At 40.9% G+C, this 20,268-nt stretch overlaps 1 protein-coding gene across 4 annotated transcripts in view; it reads left to right on the forward strand.

The window, feature by feature from the left end:
• Window positions 1–20,268, forward strand: part of glra1 (glycine receptor, alpha 1) — a 122,258-nt gene that overhangs the window by 59,210 nt on the left and 42,780 nt on the right. For all 4 annotated transcript variants that reach the window (XM_074649009.1, XM_074649010.1, XM_074649007.1 and 1 more), the window contains 2 exons: window positions 3,569–3,636; window positions 15,528–15,751. In XM_074649009.1, coding sequence (XP_074505110.1) covers window positions 3,569–3,636; window positions 15,528–15,751 — 292 coding nt within the window. The remainder of the gene's footprint in view (window positions 1–3,568; window positions 3,637–15,527; window positions 15,752–20,268) is intronic.

Here is a 20,268-nt window from a genome sequence, read left to right on the forward strand (position 1 = left end):
TTTATAGGAGCTATAATTATAAAGCATTGGTTTGTAACAGTGCCACTTTTATGATGAACGGAAAAGTACTGAATGCATATAACAACACTGTATGAAGAGGATTTAATGTATTTTTATCCACTGAAATGTTCACGGAATCTGTGCAAACAGTGGATTAAGTGCATTTACATAAATGGATCAGAAAACACCTTCTGAGTGTTTTTTCTTGTTGCTGTTCATGCCTCCACTTGACCTCTTTAACATTAGGATAAGTGCTGAGACGGAAGAAAATAACACTCAGAAATACTGAGAGTTTTTCTAAGCAAGGTCAAAGGAAAAAGCCAAAGCATTTTTTGAAAGACATCTACAGGTTCGAGACAGCTTCGAGGATTTTAAAACCAGTGAAATAATGTTGTAAAAAGATGTTAAAGGGACTCTATGGAAGAATTGCTTGTTAACAGTGACCTGTGGGTGTTAAGTCAACGACAGTCAGTGTCCTGTTGGTCGTGGTTGTGCTCCCACTACGTAGACGGGAGCGAGCATCGTTAGCTTACCTGTCCAATAAGAATTTTGCAAGCTCAAGGTCCATTTTGATACATAAAACCAAATGAAGGTCCCTCCATGAATCGAAGGCCCGGCCGACGTTGATCCTAGTTTTGCTCCGACGTCGGTCACATTCCTGTTTTGCAAGATGGGCTTCACTAGATATTTTTTTTTGCTTCTGTGGAGCTTGTGTTGGAGTCTGAGTTGTGGTGGGGGCTGGTCGTTTGTTGGCGTTAGCGGACTCCATTTCTAACCGAACGTTAGCTATCGTTGCACGCTGTTAGCCCCGAGGCGGAGCTGAAGAGATTAAAGGAACTTATGTGTTTGGATTTTCCAGGAAAAAAACAGCCTGCAATTTTCCCATTAAAAGCAGTCTACAGCCTGATAGAGGAAACCCAGAAAGTCGCGGAAGGTCTCGTTTTTTTAGGTTAGGTTACAACCTGTTCACACATTGGCAATAAAAAACGTACATACTGTACCTTTAAAAAAATTGTTCTTCACTTTCCTTGATTCCTTCCTTGGTTTGAAGTTCTCCTCAGCAAACAGAAAGAAATCCCTTGTTAGAACCTACTGAACGGGACTTCAGTCCAAGAGTATTAGTTCTGCAGTCTACTGGGTACATTGACTCTCTGTCATCATCAAACCAGCGACCACCTGGAGAAGAAGAGTCTAGAGGTGCTCGCTGTGATTTAGCTCTTAAAGCCAATATGTCCACTGGCTGACAGAGATGAGAGCCGACTGTCAGTTCGGCCGCCCTCCTCACAGCAACTCCACTCCAAGTAATCGCATTTGTGTTTGAACAACCTGGTAATGCAGCGAATCGATGGAGTGGCCGCAAAAGGCCCCCGCATGCTATTTACTTCCACTTTGACTGGCTCATCTGAAAACAACCTTGAACGCAGCGTCTCATCTCTGACAGGAGAGTGAGGGCGGACTATTTTTGTCATTATGAGTTCCTTTGTAATGACTTTTGAAATGACTCTGTGTTTATTGATATCGCCTGACAGCGCTTTTTAAGTCTCAAAGGGGAATGTGGAATTGATTTTCTCGTTTCGAGTTTTCTGAAGTCGTAATGAGATGTTTACACGTTTTCCTTCTCAGCGACTCTTGAACAAACTTGCTGCTGTTGTCAGACAGTCGGACACTGTCGGGAGTATTTCAGTCCAGAGACTGACTTTCTTTCACTTTCTTTGTGTACTTCCTGCAGTTTGTCATCAACTCTCTTTACCTTCAGTCTCCTCTGCTCTCTAATATCTGGTTCCATACAGGGACTGAAACACACAATCCACCTCAGTTCGGGTTCCCATACACACAACGTGGAATACAATACAAGGTTGAATTGATCACAAGGTTAGAGGTGATTTATGGTATATTTGAATGTTTTAATCTGTTGCACCGAATTTTCAGAAGCCTGTATCTCTGCTCAGAGGGGATGATCTCAAGTAGCCTGGTTACAAACGACCAAATGTCGAAATGGTTTTAGCAATTCAAATATGCCTGGTGTTGTGTTCATTGACAGCTCAAACCAATCGGAGTTGTCGTCAGGATCAAGAAGGGGATGTTATTGTTGTTTGCCAAAGCCAGAAAAATATTCCAGAAAAGGCAACAAGCATGGATGAGATTGATGTAGCTACAACGGAAATACATCTTAAAACTGCACAATCAGTATTTTTATATCAATAGTCGATCAAATGACTGTGTGATATAAAAGGGGTCAAAACAGCAGATGATTATCAACAGCTCTGCAGTTCCTCTCAGCTCTCTGGAGTATTTCTATGGAGTTTTGGGGAAGAATTTAGCAGCTTAAGAGACAGATATTTTCTACGGAGTTGGTTGAGACCAAACCAGAGCTTAAAGAAGAGATATTGGACTGACATTCATCAGGTTGACACACTCCAATGAGATGATAATGTTGGTCTGTGTAACTGGATGTCTAATTGTGCAACAGTTACATGTCAGCTGTAAATGCTACATAATGTATATCAGTGTTGTGTTACAGCTTATTCCCCCCCACAAGTGGCCAAAAAAACAAACCATCAGCCTGTTTCCATTCACGTATCATTATGCGCATTTGAAGTATCGCATTAGAAAAGCCGATAAAATCGAAAATGCAGAAAAACATTTTTTTTTACTCTCGCTTGAAGTGGTTTTTGCCTTTGTGGCAAAAGAGTTGACGCTCTAAATGGATTATGGAAACACCTTTGCTGAATAAATTATGACATCACGAACATTTAACTCACATGACTGATCAGCTGTTTCTGCTGTCGATGTCTTCCCAGATATATATTTATATTATCTTCGTCTCCAGACAGCAGGAAACATCGTTCAATACTAGCTGACATGAAAGAACAATTAAAATTCCTGAAGACCTCTCTCAGTTTTCTCTCGTAGATGGTTAATAGCCATAGCAAAGCCGACTTGTTTTGTTTGTGGTTCACAACCTCTACTTCTTCTTTTACTCTGTTTACTGGCGGATTACAGTCCATGTGTAGCCTACAGCGCCAACTTCTGACCAAACTACGCTGTAGCCGAGTTTATTCGCTCCAAACCAATTGATGGAAACGCGCTTAATTAATTTTCCTTTTTTGCATCATTTTAAAAGTTTGCTTAAAATTCGCTTGACAATTGAATGGAAACACTATACTGCAATACTGCAGGCTTGAAATTGGCCTATTCCTTCGATCGACATAACTGACAATAAGTGAACTGCTCATAACAACTGCTGGGGCAGACTAACAAACACAATATCAGACTGATCAATGAAGTGAAAACAAACTGTTAGTTGACGTGGTGTCAAGTTCAGGAATGATTCTGAAATAAAACCAGCACAACTTCCTGTCGATGTTAACAACAGGTAAGTTCTGCAGAAAATACAGTCGTTGTTTGGAGTTTCTGAGGATCTTATCTTAAATTGTTTCATCTTCTTGATGCGTTTTATTTGACTAAAAACATTTTATGTCTTGCCGGTTGTTAAAAACTCTTTCTGATGAAGTCTAACTCCTCCGTCTCTTTCCCTCTCTTTTCCCTCTCTTTTCCCTCTCTGCAGGTCCGCCGGTAAACGTAACCTGCAACATTTTTATCAACAGTTTTGGGTCCATCGCTGAGACAACAATGGTAAGCGCAATTATTCTTGATATGACTTTGTAATACAGCTCGACGTGTAGATTTTTATATTATTTATTCGTCACTTATGTGTGTGTGTGTTTGTGTGTGTGTGGATGATTGGGTGGCTAATGGAAAATGTCACATCTCGTCGCCGCTCCATTTCGGCTTGGGTAATTTTGCCCTGAAAAATGCGATTAATTGAAACGATGGCGGCGCTGATATTCAGCGCATCCAAAATTTCATTTGTATTTCCTTTGAAAAATGAAAAGCCTTCTGCCCTCTGAGTGTTTAGAGATGTCTCCGCCTCATTGAGCTTGTCTCCCATTTCAAACACTTCATTTGAAAGAGCGCATCGCTGCTGCGGCCATTTGCATAACAACGCGGCGGCGCTGCTGCTGTCGTGCCTGTTTGCGAGCAATGGGGGGAAATTTACGCTCATTCATTACACAGAAAATCCATTAGTGTTAATATAACTGAACCAACCGTCACAGAGCAACAAAGCCCAGAGCCAATACGGTAACACTGAACTATGTGTGTGTGTGTGTGTGTGTGTGTGTGTGTGTGTGTGTGTGTGTGTGTGTGTGTGTGTGTGTGAGAGAGAGCAGAGGTGATCTCAGCAGCCACGGCATCCATGATTGTTGCTAAAACCAGGACACATTCGCCACTCTAACCTCCATAAAACACATGAATCATGTTTTCATCCACCAAATGCATCAAGAGTGTCAGCTGTGTAAACCCTCTGCAGGGTCACAGCTAACATTGAGGACACAGAGGTCATATCCTCGGTGGTTTTCGGGGAAGAAGTCTGGTCTAAACAACTTTGTGTACAAATACACAAAAAAAAAATAATGTAGATTTTGAAGGGGGATCGTCACATATTGCCGCTGATGCTCTGGGGAAGCCTTTTGCATAGTATCTTGATGCAGAAGGATTGTGCGTGGTCAGTAGCGTAACATCATTGTAATAGGCCTGTTTAAAGAAGAACAAACAAAGGGAAATAGGTTGTTACGTCTCCAGTCTGACATCGAGCACACAGCTGATAGGTAGCCTACGTAGTTTGTTTACATGATGCAACAGAAGGACATATAACGGATTCAGTGTGGACACGGTGTAGGAAGGTGATTTTTCGGCCCCTGACAGTTTATGGGTCCCAGTGCGCCACAGTCAGAAGCTGATTAAGGAAATTGGTTTTCAGAGCCTTCAAAGGTTAGAGGACGGGGCTGGTGATTTTTCTTAGAACCAATCTGGTGAAAAAGGCTATCTAAAGCCTGACATATCTTCTTCTTCTGTGCCACAGAGCTCCATTAAAAATACATCAATGAGCCACACTGTTGCACTGGGTGACATGTTTCTTCATTCCCATGAACACACACACTTTAGTTTATTTAGACTAAACTCAATGAAGAAGAAGGTGATGGAGGAAGGAAGGAAGGAAGCCCTAAAGGAGAAGAGAAAGAAAGATGGAGTTAAGTGTATGGAGGGAATTCAGAAGAGCAAGTAAAGAAAAGAGGAAAAATGGAAGGAGGGGAGGAAGGAAATACATGAAAAGGAGGAAAAAAGGAAGACACAAAGGCATTTCTAGAGAAAGGGGGGATATCCCGATCTGAACCTCCCAGTACACACTAACACACACTCACACACTTTGAAACTGCTGCCCGCTGCAGATCCTCGTCATGCAGAACAAACTCCAGATTTTCCGTCCCGCAGAAGCCGAATCGATCATGTTGAAACTGAGGAGGGAGGGAGACATGGAGAGAAGAAGGAAGGAGGGAGTAAGGTGGAAGAATGGGGATGATCAAGGGAAGAAAAAAAAATCTGACAGGAATAAAAAGATTGGAGATGTGATATGCAACCCTGAGGGATTTTAACACAGCTCTAGAGATGACAATATTGGGCAGTCTGTCAGTTGGTCCACCACTTTTGTCCAGATTGAAATATCTCAACAACAATTTTGACACATTCATGGTCCCTAAATGATGAATCCTACTGCCTTCGGTGATACCCAGACTATTCCTTTAGCGCCACCAGTGGGTCAATTATCTTAACATCTACAGGATGGGTTGGCACAAAACTTTTTTACAGACATTCATGGTTCCCAGACAATGTATCCTTATGACTTTCATGATCTCCTGACTACCACTAGTGCCATGCAATTTGGTTTTGAATGACGTTTCTTTTCCTGAGGTTTCTCCCATTTTTTTCCCCTTGATTTCCAGTTTTTTCTCTCAAACTTTTTCTTGTCCAAATCGCTGATCTTTCAGGATGTTGTCTGATGTACGAACCATATACCCCGGTGAAAAAAATAGATTTTTGTAAATGCGATTGAATTGCTCAGATGTCATTGGAGCATCTGTTCCTCACAGCCCGCCCACCCGATTTGACAGTTATCTGGCCATTAAATAGCCGTTATCAGTCACTATAAGCACCATAGATGTGGGTCAATAGGGGCCTACTACGCCTACTACACTGTAAAAGTGAAAGTGAAACTTCAAAGTAACACATTCTAACATGTTGTAAAACTAAATGAAACATCACGTTTTGAACCCAAACAAAAAGGGTTCTTTAGGTTTAAGCAGCAAAACTACAACTTCTTTAGGTTTAGACAATAAAACTACAACTTCTTTAGGTTTAGGCAAAACAACTACAACTTCTTTAGGTTTAGGCAAAAATACAAACAGGTTAAAGCAAGAAAACTACAACTTATTTAGGTTTAGGCAATAAAGCTACAACTTCTTTAGGTTTAGGCAACGAAACTACAACTTCTTTAGGTTTAGGCAAAAAAAAAAAATTGTCAAGTTTAGGGAAAAACACTGTCAAGAGACTAATCGGCTGGCCCGTCACACAGAGCAACACGTCTGTCAAGCTGAACTTCTGGCTGCTGAGACTGAGTTCGCCCACTGAAGACCACAGTCAGTGTTGTTGCCCTAATCTCTTTAAGGCTGGATTAGAATCAAAAACAAAGTAGTGAAATAATTGGATTCATCAGGTTTTATCAAACCAGAAAATCCATTCTAAAGCCCCAGAGGCGACACAGAGCGAGCAGGAAGCTGAGGACGCTTCCTAGATGCAGGGATGATGTTTGTTGCAGTGTGTGGCTCTCGCTTTAAGCTTGGATACAATATCCCTCCATCCTCGACGCACACACACACACACACACACATACACAGTGCTGCTGGGGCCGGAGCACAGTGATAGATGGAGTCGGTAGAATGGCGCAGTGCGTGTTGAAGTCCCGGCGGTACACGGCTTTATTCCTGTTTCAGCGCTCTCCCCGCTCGCTGGCTCACTCACTCTTTCTCTCTCCTTCACACACACACACACACACACACTCAGACACGCACTCAGACTCTTCATCCCTCTCTTCCACTCGTTTTCTCCCTCCCTTATTTCCTTCCTCTCCTTTTCAGAACAGACCTGTACTCACACCAGCCTCGCTAAACGTCTCTCTGTCTGTTAAACACACACTTGAACCTCAAACATTTGATCACCACGTTCTGCTTGACTCTCTAACACACACACACAAACGCACACACACTGAACCAGATTGATGTAATGTACATATTTATTATTAGTGATAATCTGAAGACACTCATTATAATAAGGATAGATTATCAAAATGAAATACACCAATAAAATGGGTGCAATAACCTGCATTACCATAGTAAAAAATAACATTCTCTGCTTCTGACTTAATAATTCATTCAATTAAATAATGCTCCAATTTTCCTCCAGAATGCTATTAAATATGAGCAATGTAAATGCTTCTTATTGTGTCTTCTTTATATTTACAAAATAGTAAGAGTTGGTATAGGATACACACTATGCAATATCCTACTATTTGTGAAATTCTGTCCTGTAACTCTGTCACCACAGAGCTCTCCGGCTCTTTATCCTTCACACACGGAAACCTCAAACACTTTATTTCCCTTTGTCACGCCCCCCACTTTACCACACACACACTCAGTTATCTCACTGCTCATTCGTTCCCTCTCCTGCTCTATGAACAGGCTTTACATTGTGTTACTTAAAGTATGATTTGCCAGCCTTATCCCGCTCTCTTCCTGGATATATCAGGTATGCTCTCCTCTCCATCTATCGCGGTTGTAGTCGCCCTTAAAGGGACACCCATTCTGAACGTTATCAGCCAATTAAACGTCCGTTATCAGTTGTTATCACCATTCTAATGCTTCAAACGGGCCAAACGACACCTACCCGCGCATTGTGAAACGGTCACTGTTTTAAACGTGGTTAACATTGTGAATAGAAACAAAGATACTTGTTTAGAGAAGATCATGGTTTGGGTTAAGTTATGTACACAAGTTAGGTACGTTAAGATAAGTCAACGTTGAGTTTTATTTTCACACGAGACACGTACAGCAGTCTCCTGGGTGAAAGTCCTGTGTTTGTTTGACCCATCCATCCATCCGACCTCCTCCCTACGTGGACTTTGTCACTCTTAAGGCCTCTACGCACCCAGGGTTTTTTTGTGCGGTTAATTTTTCTAACTGTTGTTTTTGTTATGAGTACTTTCACACAGAATGCAAATATTACATGGCGGAAAAAGCGTCAATTTTCTGAGCTTTTGCACAGCAATAAACAGCCCAGTCGCCAGGAATAAATGTTGGCATTGGACGTTTCTGCAAACCAGGGATACACTGACGTTTTTGCATTTGGTTGGAGCAAGTGATGTAGTTTAAAGAGTGAAAGAGACACACTGGGCAGGTGGGAGGAAAGGTGGATGGGTCCAACAAACACAAGGCTTTCATCCATGAGGCCGCTGTTTGTGTCCCGTGCATCACGTTACAATCAGCTGGTCGTTTGTGTCCCGTGTTCACAACGTTCAGTGTCATTTTCACTGTACAAACACTGTAGTTTTAATCCCAAACATGTAGTTTGTTTCTAAACCTAACTATAGTTTTATTGCATTGTTATGTTGTTACATTATTATTTGAAACACAAACCATGATCTTTTTTCTAACCTTAACAAGTAGTTTTGTTGCCTAAACCAAACCAATCCTTTCACAACGTTAACCACGTGGCACTGTGCGTTTCTGCCAGCGTGATACGAGGCTGATATGAAACGTATTTATGAAATATATTTTTGGTTCAGAAATGTCGCCATTCAACGTATCCATTGATTGCAACGCCAACATTTTTTCTGGCGACTGGGTTGGAATAAAGACATCAATCAATCACGTTGTGCTGAATGTACCGTAGTCTGTGCCAGGACAGAAAACTTTATTACTCTTTTCATCCTTGACAAAGAAAACGCAGAGCAGATCCACTCCCTCTGTTCTTACCTTTCACAATAAAATGCCAGTTGAATATGCGTAGTGCGTAGTAGGCTGCGGCGGTGGGAACAGCTCACTTTGCACGGCAGCTTGATTCTCGCAATGTCACATATCACATAAAAATCCATCTTGTGAGGCTCCAAGTAATGCGTTGGTGTCTGGCAAGACACGGATCAATCGGCACCTTGTGAAAATGATCAGTTTTGATACATGACTTCCTGTTCTTTGATAAGAGTAACCGTGTTAACACATGAATGATATGTCATCACCCTGGTTGAATCTGTGATGTGCAGCCTCAGTGTGTGATATAGTTTAAAGTAACAGGTGATTTTTATATAAACGTTTGCATCATATTGCAGCTTTGACAGACCAGGGTTAATTACATCAGTGCTCGTTACAGTCAAACGTCTCATTTATCAAAATCACCTCCAGATCCGGAGAGAAGTGCTGCTGTTATAAATTGGTTTGACATCCCACAGTGCTGCTGGTGCTGCGTGGTGGTGGTGGCGGAGCTTATTTTGAGGCCACACAGTGAAAACAGCATCTTTTTTCTCTCTCAATGCAATGTTGTCTGAGCAGAGCAGATGTGCCGCCATAATGTGTGAGCCTCCGTAACCTCCTACCTCTCCTCCCTACCTGAGCAGCATCCAGGGAGCCGGCAGGATGTTATGACAGGCGTGGAATTAGAATCTAGCTGCTGCTGTTTCTGTAGTTTTTGTTGTTGTTGGAGGAGGAAGAAGACGAAAGAGGAGGAGGAAGATTGCAGTCTTTCATGCGTGGTTTACTGCCTGAGTTTAATACATGCTGAAATGAGTGCGGAATTGTGTAAGTACAGCATTTCCTCTGCTAATGGTTTCATAGCAGCGTGGCGGTGGTGGATGGTAATTTCAAGGTAGCACTTAACAGTCCAATGGCCTCATGTCAGGGTATTAAACCAGGAGTATGAACCTATACGGACGGTGTAGGAGTCCCACTTTTTACTGCACATATGCCGACGACCTGCAGCACTTTTTTAATAAACCTCAAACTAGTTGTCCGTTCACTCCAATTTTAAATTATCCCCTGAAATCAGTCATTTGCATCCTCATGCTGCTGCATCCATTCCCCCTCTCAGTTTATTAATGCACTAAATGTGCATCCATCTGCAGCCATGAGGAGCCTCTGACCCATGAAGCTGAGGTTTTATGGACCGAACGACTTTCACAAGATGAACAATTTTTTCCATGTAACAATCTACTGTTTCATGATTGGCTTGCAGGGGATTTCAAAATAAAACATAATTGTATTAGAACGGCAGTGTCTTTAAGGCCAAGATGAAGAGACTGGAGGTGATGGTCTAACATGCCAAATACATTTTAGAATTAAGAAGAATAAAATTTAGACAAAAAAAGGATTAAAGACACAATCTGTGATCTGAATGTAAATGAAAGGGTACAAAAGTTAATGTCAGTATCTTGACAATATGAATTAAAGGTGTAATCTGTAATTCATATTGTCTAGATAAATTGGGGAAAAAAGTTTGTTAACTTGTGTTTGGTCGATTATTTCTCTGTTTTTACAATGCTTATTGGCATTGTATTTTACGTCGTTGGAAAGCCTGTTTTTTTATCATTGGCAGAGCATTTTGGCAAATTTTTCTTGGGCGCTACCCACATAATCAGCTGTGATGCTCATCCCACAAATGCATGATCCTTACAAGTTGGACATCATTGTGAAGGTAAATAAACAGGCTTTCCAACGATGTAAAATACAATACCAATTAGCATTGTAACAACAGAGAAATAATCAACCCAATACAAGTTTCCAAACTTTTTTTTCCCAGTTTATATATATTGTCTGCTATCACTAAACCTGAGTTTATAATGTTTTCTGGTTTGCTTATAACAGTTATTTTTTGTAAAATTGGTATTAGTAGTATTAATGTGGGATATAAGAATCATAGAAGCATCAAGTTATGTAGAATGGTACTGATGTAAGACAGGCGTAGCTGCGGGATGCAGGAGTTTCTTGAAGGAGACATAAAGAATAAAGAACAGATGCTGAAGGGTTCAACAACATCACACCAATTAGCTGTGTAAAAAGACAGACTGGTGTGACCACTGAATTCATAAATATCTTTGCCTTTAGCAACTCCGTAAAGGCAGCCATTGTATTTATACGCATTCCTGTGAGACCGGGTTGCCTAAACATAACTGCGAGCGTTTCATGTTAACGACGTGTCGTGAAATGACACGAGAAAAAAAGCCTAAAATGCGTTATCATGACGCACGAACGTCCTTAAAAGTTGCGTGCTTTATTCACCTTCCCATGAGCTCACGTCGGTAAAGGCCACTTCCTCTCAACTTTTGCTCTTTCCAAGCCGGTGTCAAACCGCGGGCGGGTGTATGACTGATGATCATGGCGTGGGCCCGCTCCTCTCCTCTGTATTCCCTCGTTCCCTCTCTCCATCGACAGGCGCCCCTCATCTCCGCGCCATTTCAGGTTATTTATCATATTCTCAAGCAGAAGAAAAGGCGACTCCTTCTCGAAAGGTCATGCTCATTTGTTTCATGTGAGATATTCCGTCTAATCAGCAGTGATAAACGGCAAAGGGTCTCACTGAGGCTGATTGCCATGTGACTGTATTTCACACACACACACACACATGCAGGAGTGTGGCTGATTGCTCCTCTAAATGCCACCCGCTGGGGCTGCTGGCATGGCCGTGCCTCGTCCCTGCGATGCATTTCTGCTACGCCACGTAGTTTAATGATGGCTCCAGCCTGGCCGGAGTGGCCGAGCTCCATATTCTGAGAATAATTGACAATTAGGGGGATGGAGGGGCGAGCTAAATGCCACCCCTCGCTGAATAAAGACACTCCATCTCAGACTGTGAAGCAGGGAATGGAAAGCGGGCGGTGAAGGTTATAAAATAAAGCTCTGAAGGATCAACAGTTAACACTTCTACCTGGATTGACTCTTAATTTCAAGCCTAACATTAACATAACGCTAGTTCTAACCCTCAAAACAACCATTAGAGGTGATGATGGAGGAGACCACAAAATGTCACAATTAGTCCTTTTGTTTTAACGCTTGACAGGTGACCTCTCGCTGTTTTGAGAGTAATTTCTGACAATGTTGAAAGTTACACTGACTTAGATTGCCCAGTTTCATTTAGTGTTCTTTATCATTCATTTAAGTCAAATATTTATGATGAGAAAACTGAAAATGTGTCTTATTTGACCAATAAACACATCATTTATTCAATTTAAATGCCATAACAGCACTAAAAAACACATTGTCTGTGGTTGCCATACAAAACATTCAATGTACCGTATCCTAAAAAATATATTTTTATATATTTTGTCAGGGCAGGCCAGCCAAAACTATAAAAAAAAATCTGATATGAGTAATTTTCAAGGTCATTTTCCCCCCAAATCCCCATATTTGCAAAACTTGTTCTCACTCTAAAACACAAATTGATCCTTGCAATAGTAGAAGTGCAGGAATACACACATTTGTGCAGGCACCCACACAGTCAGACCTGTAGATGTATTGATCTTTCGGTTAAACGGCGGAGGCTGGAGGTTTTAAAGCCGCATGTGGTGGAGGTTCATCTCCCCGCTGCGGTCTGGATTTAACCTCCATTGGCTCAGATTCTAGCTGGATGAAACCTTTTAAAACCGAGACTGAACTCTGAATCTGTGAATGTTTGATTCCGATCAGTAAAGCAAAGATCAGCTTCCGCTGAGTCAAAAATCAAACATTTTGACTGCAGTCTAAAATACGCTGTTTTACATTATTCAGGGTAATAGACAGAAGGCTTTATTCACTAAACCTTTATACTCACAGATTCGGTTAGGTTTAGGGTTCGTGCTACTTGGATTAAGAAGTCTTGTGGGATTCATGAATGAAAATATGTGAAGGCATGAACAAAATATATCAGTGGCCCGTACCAAACAAACTCAAAAACAACCCAAACAAAAAGGGTTTTTCTTCATATGAAATGATGGAGTATGTCAGTTTTTAAACACCTGACTTAAATTCTGTATCCACTGTGTTTGAGAAACGTGTTCCAACGTGCTGCTAATGTGACCGTCAAACTATCAACAGATGCTATATTTTGTCGGTTTTCTTGTTCATTTCTAATATTTAGTTTCCCCTGGATGAAAGCTCTGTGTTGTTGCATCAGCACTAAAGGGTGCCTTGTGCATCTGTATTGAACGTCATGACGACGGCCATGACAAAGCATCGGTATTTGACGCCCTGGAAATGAGAACGTGCTGGTGAATCATGTCCCAATATGCTGCTCATGTGTCCTGTCAAACTATCACCAGATGTTTTTTTTTTGTTGTTTTTTTACGTTCATTCATTCATTCATTTAGTTTCAGTCTTTTCAGTTCACTCTTAAGATGGTCTGTAGATGTTTTGCAAACAGCACCAAGGATTCCTGCCCTCATGCGAGATTTAAGACAGAAAATAAGACAGCATTTGTCGATGAGGAAGGACATGAAATTGCCCAACAACAACAAACCATGGCCACACACTCGTGTACTGTAGTTGATTCTGGATATGTTTAAAGTCACAAAGGAAAGGCTTTATCCTTTGTTTCTTAGAAATCCATCGTCTTCATCACAAAAACAACCCCGAAACTGAACAGAAGCACTCGCTATTATCTCATCTTTGAAGGCTCTTTGACGAATGAATCCCCTGTTCATCTTTCCCGTCTGACTGTCCTCTATCTCCTGTTCATCTTTCCCTCTGACTGTCTTCCACTGTATCTCTCCATCTCCCTGTGTAAGACTAAAGAGGGAGCAGAAACTCCATGACCTTCAGCTGCCGTCCAGCTTTGTACCAGGCCAACTCTCCACACATCCATCTGCCTGTCTGTGCATCCCTCTATTTCTGGAAACTTCCCTCTTTTGTGTGGTTTTACTGTTGCGGGGGTGGAGGGGTAAAAAATAGCTCTTTAAAACCACACCTTAAAAAGTGCTTTATCAATCAAACCACAGCGGACACAAGCCTCCAAGAACAAGAACAGAAATAAGAATAGAAAGTAAAAGCTGCTAAAGGCCGAGTCGGCTGTAGCCTTTTAAAGGCTACGGAGGATCTGAGGCTGCATGCACACTGACTCACAGGCACGGAAAAAGATCTCAGATATATGGCTCCGGGCCACAACTCACCCTGATCAGTAAAATCTCTTACAGTCACATAAAGGAGAAAATGACATATGGATGAAGACCCATAACCACCTGCTCGTCCAACCGTAATATCCTGTCCATCACTCCATCTCTACGTCTGCCGGTATCTGTCGATAAATTCCTCCGTATGGAGCTACAGCATCTCGAGTCAGCAGTGCAGTGACCCCTGATGAGCCTTTTTTTTCCTCCTCTTTCCCTTTTCTTTTTAAAGGGAACTTCTCCCTGCGGATACATTTTACATTCTTCTGTTCAAGGTGTTTCTGGGATTTATGCTTTATGACTTTCGCTGGTTCGTTGTAATTTATTTTTCTCTGCCAAATCAATTTCCCTCCAACGTGCCTCGTCTGCTTCAGAGAGACTCTGGACCTCCAGAGAATGCAGCCGTAGTAGTCGAACGTGGAGAGAGCAGCAGTGATGATAGTGAGGGTAGAATATGAGATTTTACAATCAAGAAAACTGTTCATCTGTGTAGCTGCTCATTGGTGCCTGAGCAAAGGAGCAAGCTGCAGCTGCACCCTCACTACCAGACTTGGGGGAGCAAGTGTGTGTTTCTTGCATTCACAATTTTTGATCATACAACTGTTATTAAATATTAGAGCTAGTTTGTGGGGGCCACAGAGATATACAGTAGGTTCTGGGAATCTGGTATGTGAATTTATGTAATTCTTTTATTTATTTATATTTATTTATATTTTTACTATTATTATTTTTGTTTCTTATTTATTTATTTTTTTATCCTCCCTTGTTTTTGAATACTTTGTTTTTCAATTTACAGTTACGATATGTTATTGTATGTGCATATTATTTAGGTTGTTGTAGTAATTTTCCTTAAGGAAACAATAAAAACCATGATTAAAAAAAGAAGAATAATACTAATAAAACATTTGAGCTTGTTTGGATAAAAACATGTCATATCTGGCTTTTTCATATGTAGTATATGAATTAAAAATTGCATTTCCCATCGTTACCTTAGCCGTTTTCTCATGAACTCAAAACAATGTCCGGAGAAATAGGTCCAGACATACGCTGCGGTTGTAAACCGGCACTTTGAAGCTTTTCATCCTAAATAAAAACCACTTTTATTTTACAAGAAATCATAGGAAGTCCTCTCTCCTATTAGCGCTATAATGGCACTTTCAGGTGTTAATTAAAATAAAACTTTCTTGCCATACCTCCCCTATAGCCAGTCACTAATCTTGCACCCCCACTTTTAACTAAAACTAGACACCATGTGTCTGCTGCATTGGTTTCTGGTCTGTTTCCTGCTCCTGTGGGTGTAGAAATTGTCCTCCTTTTTTCTTCTTCTCTATAATGCTGCTCACCATCATCACTAAACATCATCATTTTATTTTTCTCAACCATCCATCCATAACTGCAGAACAGATCTATAACATCTCCACACCGTCTCTCCCTTTCTGTCTCCTCTCAGGACTACAGAGTGAACATCTTCTTGAGACAGCAGTGGAACGACCCTCGGCTGGCCTACAGCGAGTACCCCGACGACTCGCTGGACCTCGACCCCTCTATGTTGGACTCCATCTGGAAACCTGACTTGTTCTTCGCCAACGAGAAGGGGGCCAACTTCCACGAGGTCACCACCGACAACAAGCTGCTGCGCATCTCTAAAAACGGCAACGTGCTGTACAGCATACGGTGAGCGGGAGGAAGTGTGAGGTTTCACATTCCAACTGTGGTTTATTAAAGTGATTACCGCAGCATGAATACAAATTAAAGTCTCCTGCTCATATCCAGACTATTTCATTAAAAGTGCAACAATAGAATTAACTTTCAGGAGCTGTAAAAAACACAGTGCAGTTGATATTAGTGGAGTATAACTGTTCAACGGTCATTTAAAAAAGATTTAACAGTAATAGAAAAAGTTTGGAGTCACAGCAGAAGAGGAAGGAGAACGGTAATATGTCTGGAGGTTATATTGAAACTATGATGGAGGATAGAAAGTGACTGCTCTGACTTCCTGTTTATTGCATTCCAAAGACCTTCATCTTCAGCGCTCTTATTGCATCAGAGTTGGAGGTTTTTATTTCCTCCAGAGCTCTACTTCCTCCCTCGTTTTTTTTGTATCTCCGAGACATCCCATTCAAGGCTCTCAGAGTTATAGCCGCCTTCAGCCGACAAACCTTTTAGCCTGCCGGTGCATCCTCCTCTTCGCTTTTATTGCCTCTGCTCAGGTGCGAATGAGAATGAGACGCAGCAGCCATGGTAATCTACTCAGCCTGTTAGTATTCCAGCAGCGAGTCTAATCCGTTATCAACCTCAGTTTTCACCTTCATGTCCAGCAGGAGGAGGAGTGAGATTGGCCCTTTATAAATATCGTCAGAAAAGGGATGAACCTCTCCGCTCCCCCTCTGCCGCTCTCATTTGTTAACTTGACAACATCAGAATGAACCCTCCGTTGATCAGCTTGATCTCGGAGGCTACGAGGCGGCTCGGGATATTAAACCGTCCCGAGGGGAGATGGAGAAAGTGGGTCTTGTAAATGTTGTTTACTCTGTTTTTTGATGTTTATCGCTCAACATTGGAGCAGCTCGCGAGGAGGAGTCGTGACCAATGGCCGCGTCTCCTCCGAGATGAAAGTGAAGTTTTTGAGATTGGACGACCAGATTCACATGTAGTCAAATCTCCTGCTGCGCTTCAAAAGGAAAATGCGGGGCTCGCTCTGAGCTGATATGTGTTCCCATTTATGCATGCGAGGACTATATCAAATGGGAAATCTATGATTCTTTAATTTCAAGAATCCTAGTACAAAATGCGTCATGTATTTGGGAAGTTAGTTTTCTCTCAAATACTGTAAAGAGGAAACCAAACTCATACGGATGGCAAATCATATGAGGATATCATTTTTGCAGTGGACATTATAATGGTTCTGAAACACACTTTTACATAATGTCTAACTGCTGTGAGAACACTCATATGTTTCATTTTGGAAGGCAAGGACAGCTGGCATATTTGGTCCGTAGACTTTAAATTCTAACTTCATTAATTTGTCTTGCACGACTTAACCATAAAATACAGAATGTAATACAGAAAAAAATATCACATGAATATGTTCCTCGGACAAAAAAACGTCTTAGTTGATTCATCGATTAGTTGATTTAATCGACAGATCTGTAAAACTGAGTTTCTCCCCAAAGAATCACACAAAAGCACCACTTTAAATATTTTTTTAATAAGTCATTCAGCATGAAAAAAAGCATAAAAAGCAACTAATCGATTAAAGAAATCTTAGTCGACCAAGACCACAACGACCGATTAGTCGGCTACTAAGAAAGGGCAGCCCTATAAAAAATGCTAAAATCTACATACACTTTAAATATGTTTTTTAAAAAATCCATAAGAAGAAGACAAGGAAATTAGTAACTGTAGTTTTGCCTGCTGATTTGGGCCGCTGGCAAACTTGGTCACAAGCTGGAGATGCAAATAGAAGTAATGACGAATTAAGCCATTTTTGTTTACCCCCTGGAAGATGTGCAGCTGATTAGATCCTGGCAGATTTCTTTAGATTACAGACTATTTTGCTTGTTTGTAGAAGGTAACTGTCCATCGAAATTAGTTATATTGTTGTTTTGTCTTTTCCAAACTTTGCGCATTTAATTTATTTGTCACCATTCTGAAAAATCACAGTATGTCAGTCATTGTTGAGGTCATCAAATTCAGCATCTGTCCTGCATTAGTAATATGTGATTTTCCATATAATCTACTTGTAGTGGAAGCACAAAATCACCTGCAGGGTTGGAGGCTCAACTCCATTTTGGAGTATAAAGCAAGGCGCTTTTTTTTTTTTTTTTGGTCAGCATTTGGCGTTTAGGTGTCAGGATGCAGCGGACAGGAAACCACAGAGCTGAATCTTCTTTCTGGGAAAGTGGGACATCTGTGGAGGCTACATCATGTGTGTAATACATATTCAGCATCCTGTCAGGGACTAACGATGTGCAGACGCGGCAAACTGTATTTTGTACATCAGGCCGACTGGACGTGTGTGTTGTAGCAGCGGGTGTCCTGTTAGAGCAGAACAGAAGGACGGAGCGTGTGCAGCCAAATCACCTCCTGCACGTCATGACAACCTGCTGACAGCTCCAACTCTGCAGAAATGAAACTGGAGCTGGAGCTGTTTTTTTTTACTGAAATGAACACTCTTGAACATAACATTCAGTGATTTAGAGATTATGATGACAGCGGTGATGGATGATGGGTTTTTTTTCGCAAGCAGTTATTAACTTGTACTATCTGAGAAACACCTTCAAAGTCCTCTGAGAGATAACAAGCTCCCTGAGTACCACAACATATCACAAAGCAGCCATACATCATTGCAACTAGAGCATTATGGGAATTAGTAGTAGTCAGGGATGTTTTTTTACTTTATTTAACAATTCAGTACATTACAATTTCTAGTAGGATTATTTGGAGTAGGAGTATTTTGCATTCCTCAAATCAATATACACAAATTCAAAACATGTAGGCCTATTAGAAAATAATAAAATCAACAGCGATTTGGACAATTATAATTTATAAACGTACAAAACATATAATTAATATGGTCTCCTCAGAGCCACCGTACTTGTAATTTTACCTTGCCGATTGTAAAACTTCTTTCAAACTCAGCAGAAACAAATGAAGCTCATCAGAACCAACTTGGATAGTCTTTCCAACAATTACCAAATCTGGTTTGGTGGAAATAAATCCTTAATTCACTGATGTAGATGTGCAAATATGCTGGCTCTATCGCTATTTTTCCCCGTGGTCTCTCTCTGCCGTTGCCGGACTCTTTGGACTATTAGTCGCTTGCTGAACGAGTCACTGAGCGACGAAAGTTGGAACATATTTGAAATTAGGACTTGTAGACAGCAGCTGGATTGGCAATTTCTCACCTCAAACTTGTTCATAAACATATTTTGGCGGACTGCTGGGGTGAAATAACTGAAAGTTTACTAGCATATTATATAGGAAATGCGTCTTGTACATAGGATTGTGGGTGTTTTAGGAGTTCGGAGGATACACACATGCATCCTTGAAAATCTCTCTGAACGAAGGACTCAGTCCTCAGTTGAATTTGAAGGATCCTTGAGATCTTGACATCTCCTGGCTAAAGTTACCTGTTAGAAAATGGTGTGTTTAAGATGAACAATCGAGAATATTGGTGATTCAAAGTTAATTCTTAACCTTGAAAACACAACAAGATCCATTTATCTGTTCTGGGGCTTTCGACTGTATCACATGGTTTTCAGCAGCAGACAGAGTTTGAGTTTTTTGAGCAACGGAAGTATCATCAGTCATCCATGTTGGCTTAAAAACGTTCATAATTTATCCTACAACTATGCAAATTCAAGCCAATGTGATATGATCGAAAGCTCCAGAAACAGCTACTAAATGGACGTAATAGTGAAATTGTTGTAGTTTTTAGTTATTGTAAGGCTTTGTATGGATTTAAGTGCTAAATTGATTATAATATTAATCATTTTTAACTCAGATATAAAGTAGAACTACCAACTATTTTCAGTTGAAAGCGTCAAAAATTCACAAATTAGCAGCGCTAAGACCAGCTTTGCTTTCCCTTATTATTATTGACATTTTACAGGCTGCACAATGTATTGACTAATTGAAAAATAATAGATTGATTGATATTAAAATAACCATTGGTGGCATCTCTAATTGGTTCAATTTATTTTGAAACACAGATGATTACATCCCTAATTTTAACTAACAGCATATATTGAGTTCTATTTGGTGGAGCGGAGGAGTAATAATGTCTGAGAATGTGTCTTATTGGTCCAATGGTAGATATCTCATTTTAAAAGTCTTTAATTTCAGTAATGCTTCCTATCAGTTATGAAATAGTTTTTCCATTAATTTCAGGGGGAAGTTTTCTTGTGCGGAGATTCATTCCCTCCATGTGACAGCAGTAATTAATTTTGGTGCCTGAGACTCAGAAAACGAATGTGTCACCACGACAACGTGGGACCGGCTACCCCCAACATTTTAATTTTCTCAGTTTCACGGATCAGCCTTGCATGAAACAAGATTCATTCCCATGTTACTGCACGCCCGCTCAGCTACAGGTTTTCATCCTGTTAGTCCTCCAGCAGAGAAGAAGACGTGCAGTGAAACTGAGAACTCTAACGTCAACATTCCTTTGCATGTTTTCTTCAGGTTTC

This window comes from Sebastes fasciatus, chromosome 10 (genome assembly GCF_043250625.1).
Source record: "Sebastes fasciatus isolate fSebFas1 chromosome 10, fSebFas1.pri, whole genome shotgun sequence".
In the NCBI taxonomy this organism is placed as follows: Eukaryota; Metazoa; Chordata; class Actinopteri; order Perciformes; family Sebastidae; genus Sebastes; species Sebastes fasciatus.